Below are 7778 nucleotides of genomic sequence, written 5' to 3' on the forward strand. Positions count from 1 at the left end.
TCAAGTGGAAGGGTGAGGCTCCACTGCTGCAGGGTCCAGACACTCAAAAACAACATATGAAATCATCTTTGTTGATGAAGATTGGATCTTCTTCTAACTTTGCCTCTTCCTCTCCCCACCAGGGTCCCCAGAGGAAAAGTCCAAGGTGATGTTCAGGATGTATGACACTGATGAGAATGGGTTCCTCTCCAAGGAGGAGTTTCTGAGGATGCTCAGGTACTCTCCCTCCTCTCTCCCACTGTTTTCACAATGTTTATAGACATGTCTTCAGCAGCAGCTCCCAGTTTCTCTGCTTCTGTGCACAAGTGCAACCAAGAGCCCATTTCTCCCATGAAACTGGCCTGGGACTCAGCTGGTGTTCCCATGTCTCCTCCTTGCTCCAGGTCCTTCATTGAGATCTCCAACAACTGCCTGTCAAGTGAGCAGGCAGAGCAGGTGACCGAGTCCATGTTCCGGGCATCGGGCTTCCAGGACCGCGAGGAGCTGACGTGGGAGAATTTCCATTACATGCTGCGGGACCACGACAGCGAGCTGCGCCTCACCCAGCTCTGCGTCAGAGGTCAGTGGGCACTGGCACAGCCCAGCTCCTGCAAGGCTGCAGGCAGTGGGCACCTCTCAAATCCTGCCCCGTCAGTACCCCCACACCAACTGCAGTAATGGGGCTTCAGCTTGTCACAGACATCTTTTATGGAAAATCCTTTCCTTAGGGTTTTTTCTCCTGAGAAGCTGAGAGGCCTCAGGAACAAAATGTAAACAATGATTATCTGCTGCTGTGGAATGCAACAGGTGCACCTGTGATTGGCCCTTGTTGAATGTTTGTAATTAATGGCCAGTCACAGAGAGCTGGCTCAGACAGAGGTCTGAGCCACAAACCTTTGTTATCATTCTTTTCTATTCTATTCTTAGCTAGCCTTCTGATGAAATCCTTTCTTCTATTCTTTTAGTATAGTTTTTAATATAATATACATCATAAAATAATAAATCAAGCCTTCTGAAACATGGAGTCAGATCCTCATCTCTTCCCTCATCCAAGAACCCCTGTGAACATGGTCACATCAGCTGTTGCTTCATGTGTGATGTTTAGGCCAGTTCACAGCTTTTCCCTGCCCACAGGAGATTCCTAAACTTTGTCCTGCACCTTCTGAATGGCTGTTTGTCATTTTGTCTCCTCAAAGGTATCCCTGAGGTCTCCAAGCAAAATCTGCGCAACTGTGTCTCCTTCATAAAAAAGAACGAGCCAAAAGGGTAAGCTCCCTTCCCTTCCTTAGTGGCACTGTGGCTGTTCCTTCTCTTCCTGCCCTGGCTCACATCTGTCCTCCACCCCAAACCTTCCAACAATGCTCCCACTAGATGTTGGAGCTCCCAGAGCTGGGGAAGGAGTGGAAAGTGCATGCTGCAGGGGGCTGCCATCCCCTCCCCAGGCACAGCCAGAAGGGGGAATTGCCTCCTGCAGAGCCCTGTTCCATCCTCTGTGTGGGGATGGGAGTCCTGCATTGCCCTTCAGATGGAGGGTTTATCTTGGAGTGAATCCAGACCATGTGCAAGTGGAGTTAATGCAGGCAGGCTTGCAGGAAAGAGCTGGACATGTTCCCAGCTAAGCCTGAGATGGGAAGTGGAGAAAAGGGGAAAATGTCAACAAGCACTTCTAGCAAATAGAACTCTGGGCTAGACACAACTCTATTTCCACAGAATCATCTCAGAGGAGAAGAAAGACCCAAACCTGGAGACTGTGAGTCACTACATGGAGCAAAAAGGCCAAGAACTGAGGAAGAGACCAGGAAGAAAGTGAGTCCCCTCCCCAGCTGTGCTTTTGGGGCTTGGGCTTGTCCTGTTTGCTGCTTCTCACACCTCCATGTCAGACTGGGTAGCCCTCTAGTCAAATGTCACTGTTCCAAGGAGGCACTCAATAGCCAAGGAGCTACAGAAAGAATCCCATCTTGGCAGGACAGTGCCATAGCTGGGTCTGGGTGATGTGCCTCTACAAAAAAACCCAAACAACTTCAAACAGATGAAGTGGCCAACGCCAGAGGTTGGAATAGTGGCTTTCAGAGAGGGGTTTTGTCTGACAGTTCCCGCCTGTGCTCCTCCTGGTTCACCTGGGCTGCCTACAAGAGCTGCAGGAGAGAATTTGTCCTCCCTGCTGTGGCAGCAGCAAGTATTTCTTGGAAGCAAGTATTTCAAGACAGCAGTTCAGCTGCTGTTATTTTTGGCCATAATATCTTGGATTGCCTTAATTGCGCCAATTAAGGAAGTTCCCCTTTTCCTGAGAGTTTTTTGATGGCTGAATAGTGCTATGAAATTTACAGTTCTCATCTACAGTTTCATTTGTGAGTCATTGCCTCCACATTTACTACCAGCTTTTGAAGGCATTGCAGAGCAGGCTGACCTGAGATCACCCTCAGATGGTGTGTGCTCTGCAGGTCTCCCCTGCCGCTGATGTGACAGGGAAAAAACGAATCCCAAACCTGGGCCCTGAGCCATTCCTTGCCGGGAAAACCTCAGGGTGACACCAGCACTCCTGCATTTGCCAGGGCAAACCAGTACCAGCTGCGTCTGTACACGGAAGCGCGACGGAAGAAGTACGAGAGGAACAAAGTCCAGCAGAAGATCCAGGAGTTCAAGCGCTTCGTTGAGAATTACCGGCGCCACATCGTCTGTGTCGTCCTCTTCTCTGCCATCACTGCTGGTGTCTTTGCTGAGAGAGCCTACTGTGAGTGCCCACCCTGCCCTGCTGAGGGGCACGGGCTGCCTGCCTCAACGCTGGTGGATTGCCGGGGCATGATGGGCACAACTTTGGGCAACAGTGTCAGTCCTCCCCTGGACTGAGATCTCTGGAAGGGTCTGGTCCAATGCCCTGCTCAGAGAAAACCCTTTTCCAAAGCTGAATGAGGCTGCTGAAGGCCTTGTCTAGGGAAGGTGTGAGGAGTTGCAAGGCTGGTGATTCCGCCGCCTTGCTGGGTCTGTGCTGGTTTTTGACCATTCTCCCTGTGGAGAATTTCAAGGATTCGAACCTGAGTTTTCTACAGTGAAACTCGTGCTCTTGCCTCACATCCTTCCACTCTGCATGCCTAAGAAAGACTTGCTCTGTGTACCCATGAGATGGCTGCAGACAGCCAGCTTCCCTGACCCATCTCCTCCAGCCTGAACAAGCCCATTTCTCTCAGCTTTTCCCTTTTATAGACAAAGCTCTCTGATGTCCTGCAGCTCCCACCCATCCTGGTGGTCTCCACTGGACTCTTTCCAGTTTATGGACACCTCTTATACCATTTCCCTCAGCCTTTCCCTTTCATAGACATAGCTCTATGATGTCCTGCAGCTCCCACCCATCCTGGTGGTCTCCACTGGACTTATTTCAGTTTATGGACACTTCTTATACTGGATTCCCCATCTGAGGCCACAGTCCCAATGTGCAGATTCCCAGGTGGACATTCTCCACCCTGGATCTCCAAGGATACCCTGTCATCCAGCAGTTCTGGGTCGTTGTGCCCCTTTCCCCACACAAACCCACTCCTGGTGTCCCGTTTTTGGTGGAGCCACGCAGGTGGCTGTCCCCTTGCTGCAGGGAGGGTGATGTCCCTCAGAGCTGGGCACACAACACCCCCTCCGCTCTCTCTCCCCAGACTACGCCTTCGCATCCCCCAGCACTGGAATTGCACAGACCACCTTCGTGGGGATCATCATCTCCAGGGGTTCAGCTGCCTCCATCTCCTTCATGTACTCCTACATCCTCCTCACCATGTGCCGCAACCTCATCACCGTCCTGCGGGAGACCTTCCTCAATCACTACATCCCCTTCGACGCCGCCGTCGACTTCCACCGCTGGGTTGCCATGGCAGCCCTGATTTTCTCAGGTGGGTGGGCTGCTGGGGCATTGCCACCCACCAGCACAGGACCAGCCCATCATCCCGTGGCAGGACCACCATGGCAGGACCAGAGACATAAGCTTAAAGACCTTGCAGAGACATAGATGCCTTGCACTACAAAAAAGGAGTCCTCTGAGTCACTCCAGGTCCCAGGGAACATCATCAGAGTCTGACACATCTCCATCCACATTAAGCGATGCTTCTTTCTCTGTGTTTTTTCTCTTACAGTGCTCCACACTGCAGGTCACGTAGTGAACGTCTACATCTTCTCAGTCACACCTCTCAGTGTGCTGTCCTGCCTTTTCTCCACTGTCTTTACAAATGATGGGTAGGTGGAATTTGAAGCAGAGTCCATTCAAGGGTGTCCTGGGCATGGACAGAAATGAAAATGGAAACCATTTGTTCATTCTGGTCACTCCATGGTGCAATCTCTTGTCCTTCTCCAGGTCACAGCTCCCACAGAAGTATTACTGGTGGGTCTTCCAAACTGTTCCAGGTGAGAATAGGTGGTTCTTCCAAACTATTCCAGGTCTGTCCTAGCAGACAGACTGGCACACCTGTCTCCAGGATGGGCTACCCTCTGCCCAGTCCAGTCAGAGCCCCTCTTAACTCTTCTCTCACAGGCATGACAGGAGTGCTGCTGCTCGTGGTCCTTGCTGTGATGTACGTGTTTGCCACACACCACTTCCGGCGCGTCAGCTTCCAGGGGTTTTGGATCACTCACCACCTCTACATGCTGCTCTACATCCTGGTAAAGGGTTGGGGCTGGAAGGGAGGGATGGTGGTGCCCATGCACTGCAAGCCTGTAGGTGAATTCAGTGCAGCTGATGAGATGGAATAGCTTGGGGTAGTCCCAAGGGAGATGGTAGCCCCACTCCTGGCTCCCCATTGCTGTTGATCTGCCACCAAATCATCCCTGGGCTGATGACTCACCTTGCTAAAGGGTTCTGCTGCTCCCTGCCCAGGTCATCATCCATGGCAGCTACGCACTGATCCAGCAGCCCCGTTTCCACATCTACTTCATCATCCCAGCCCTCATCTACAGCGCAGACAAGCTGTACAGCCTGAGCAGGAAGAAGGTGGAGATCAGTGTGGTGAAAGCTGAGCTCCTGCCCTCAGGTACCACAGCATCCCTGGCCACCCAGCACCAGCCCCGCCCAGGCTCCCTGCAAGAGCATCAGGGGCTGCAGCGCTGCAGGAGCATCAACCCCCCAACATCTCCAACAACCTCCCCACAGGTGTCACCCACCTGCAGTTCCAGCGGCCTCAGGACTTTGACTACAAGTCCGGGCAGTGGGTGCGCATCGCCTGCGTGGGGCTGGGCACCACGGAGTACCACCCGTTCACGCTGACCTCGGCCCCGCACGACGACACGCTGAGCCTGCACATCCGCGCCGTGGGGCCCTGGACCACCCGCCTGCGCGAGCTCTACTCGCCCAAGAGCCTGGCCCTCCTCGGCACGCTGCCCAAGGTGAGCCCTGCACAGCATGTCACACATGGGGACACCTAGACATCTGCCCAAGTCAGCCCTGCACAGCATGTCACCCTTGGGGACACCTAGACATCTGCCCAAGGTGAGCCCTGCTCAGCATGTCACACTTGGGGACACCTAGACATCTGCCCAAGTCAGCCCTGCTCAGCATGTCACACATGGGGACACCTAGACATCTGCCCAAGTCAGCCCTGCACAGCATGTCACCCTTGGGGACACATAGACATCTGCCCAAGGTGAGCCCTGCTCAGCATGTCACACATGGGGACACCTAGACATCTGCCCAAGGTGAGCCCTGCTCAGCATGTCACCCTTGGGGACACATAGACATCTGCCCAAGGTGAGCCCTGCTCAGCATGTCACACATGGGGACGTCTAGACCAAGAGAGCATCTCAGCAATGGGTTGTGCCAAGCGTGAGGCACTCCTCCAGCCTTTCCAAGGCCTGGGCAAGCAGAGACTTCTGCTAACTGCTGTCTCCCTTCCAGCTCTACCTGGACGGGCCCTTTGGGGAGGGCCACCAGGAGTGGAACAAGTTTGAGGTGTCGGTGTTGGTGGGAGGAGGCATCGGGGTGACTCCCTTCGCATCCATTCTCAAGGACCTGGTCTTCAAGTCATCCATAAACTCCAAGCTGCTCTGTAAGAAGGTAAGAGTGTCTGAAAGACAAGCCCCCCTGAGAGGTTGGACTTGATCTCAGAGATCTTTTCCAACCTAATTGATTCGTGATTCTGAGATGCCTCCTGCTGCTGCTGGCCTCTTTGGGGGTAAAATCCTCTGTGGAGTCCACAGACATTCATGGGGATGCTGGCCCCACTCTGGGCCCCATTCCACAGATCTACTTCATCTGGGTGACCCGCACGCAGCGGCAGTTTGAGTGGCTGACAGACATCATCCGGGAGGTGGAGGAGTCAGACAAGAACGGCTTGGTCTCTGTGCACATCTACATCACACAGCTGGCCGAGAAGTTCGATCTGCGCACCACCATGCTGGTGAGCCTGGGCATCCAAGGGCAAGGGTGCCGTGCCATGCCACGCCATGCCATGCCATGCCAGGCCATGCTGGGCTGTGCTGGGCCATCTGATGTGCACCAATCTCTCTTTCAGTACATCTGTGAGCGGCACTTCCAGAAGGTGCTGAACAAGAGCCTGTTCACGGGGCTGCGCTCCATCACCCACTTTGGGCGCCCTCCCTTCGTGCCCTTTTTCAGCTCGCTGCAGGAGGTGCACCCTGAGGTCAGTGTCCAGCTGGGGACAGGAGGAGGTGCACCCACTGGCCATTGTGGAGGACTGGTCCCAACCTGTCCCCAAGGTCCTGGAGACCTCAGTGGCATCTGCACCAAGAACAGTGCAGAAGGGGAATGAATCCTGTTTTCCCTCTGGAGCCAGGCTGAGCTGCAGGAGTCAGCAATGCCCCATACCAGCCAAACACCCCCTGCTATTGCAGGGCCCCAGCTGCAACCACTGACCTGAGCTGGGGGGTTCCCATCCTTCCTCCACGGCCCTGGCAGCTCCTTGGGAATGGGACAACCTCCCCAGACGCCTCTGGAGGCTGAGACCATGCCCAAAGCTGTCAGAGAGCAAGGGGGGCTGACTGTGGGGAGAGCTGGTGCTGCAGCCTGACCCTTTGGCTCCCTCCTTCCCCAGGTGCAGAAGATCGGGGTGTTCAGCTGCGGCCCGCCCGGGATGACAAAGAGTGTGGAGCAGGCGTGCCGGCACATGAACAAGAAGGACCAGACCTACTTTGCACATCACTATGAGAATTTCTGACCCTACCCACACTGTTCCACCCTCTGGCTGCAGCTGCATTATTTCACCCTAGCACCTAGCAGCAATAATTCCAGCAGCCACAGTCCCAGGCACCTTCCTCAGGTGAAAGCCATGCAGAGCTGAGTGCAGGGATACTGAGACCCACACAGCAGAGATCTGTGTGCTAGTAAAGCCTTGTCATCCCAGCACTGCCCTACATGGCCCCAGTGAGAACCCCTGAGCCCTACTACCATCCACACATCCCTGCAGCCCCACAGACAGGGGCATGCTGGTGTCCCAATCCAGTTAAACCCAGCTCTGCCCCCTTAATAGCACAGGACGGAGCTTCTGCTCTGCTGCGGGACTCAAGGAATGTCAATCCAGTTTTGGGGAGCAGCTTGGTGCCTGCACAATCTGAATTTACAGCACTTTGTTCCAAGACCCATATGGTGAACAGATGGGGTGAGGAGCCAGCAAGCTCCCTGCTAGCCCTCTTTTTGAAACAGCTGTCCTCACACACTCTTCAGTGCCTGCTTGTTAACTCTCCAAGGAGGGGGAGTTAACTCTCCTGGGTTTGCATAAGGCCTTAGTTGTGTTTGCATTGGCTTCTTCCAGCAGTGTCAGCCCTTCAATCAGGAATCGGTTGTACTTGGTTAAGTAATGCCTGGCTTTGCATCA

General features: G+C 54.1%; 1 protein-coding gene across 1 annotated transcript in view; it reads left to right on the top strand.

Moving 5' to 3' along the window:
• The window catches only part of DUOX2 (dual oxidase 2), a 31991-nt gene extending 24271 nt beyond the window's left edge, over positions 1–7720 (top strand). Inside the window, exons 20-34 of the mRNA XM_058811806.1 lie at positions 123–216; positions 384–559; positions 1176–1245; positions 1690–1785; positions 2532–2710; positions 3621–3851; positions 4092–4191; positions 4310–4359; positions 4487–4614; positions 4829–4982; positions 5102–5334; positions 5843–6001; positions 6189–6344; positions 6459–6587; positions 6999–7720. Coding sequence (XP_058667789.1) covers positions 123–216; positions 384–559; positions 1176–1245; positions 1690–1785; positions 2532–2710; positions 3621–3851; positions 4092–4191; positions 4310–4359; positions 4487–4614; positions 4829–4982; positions 5102–5334; positions 5843–6001; positions 6189–6344; positions 6459–6587; positions 6999–7121 — 2078 coding nt within the window. The 3' untranslated portion in view covers positions 7122–7720. The remainder of the gene's footprint in view (positions 1–122; positions 217–383; positions 560–1175; positions 1246–1689; positions 1786–2531; positions 2711–3620; positions 3852–4091; positions 4192–4309; positions 4360–4486; positions 4615–4828; positions 4983–5101; positions 5335–5842; positions 6002–6188; positions 6345–6458; positions 6588–6998) is intronic.
• Positions 7721–7778: the final 58 nt, after the last annotated feature.

Source organism: Ammospiza caudacuta, chromosome 10, assembly GCF_027887145.1.
Source record: "Ammospiza caudacuta isolate bAmmCau1 chromosome 10, bAmmCau1.pri, whole genome shotgun sequence".
NCBI lineage: Eukaryota > Metazoa > Chordata > Aves > Passeriformes > Passerellidae > Ammospiza > Ammospiza caudacuta.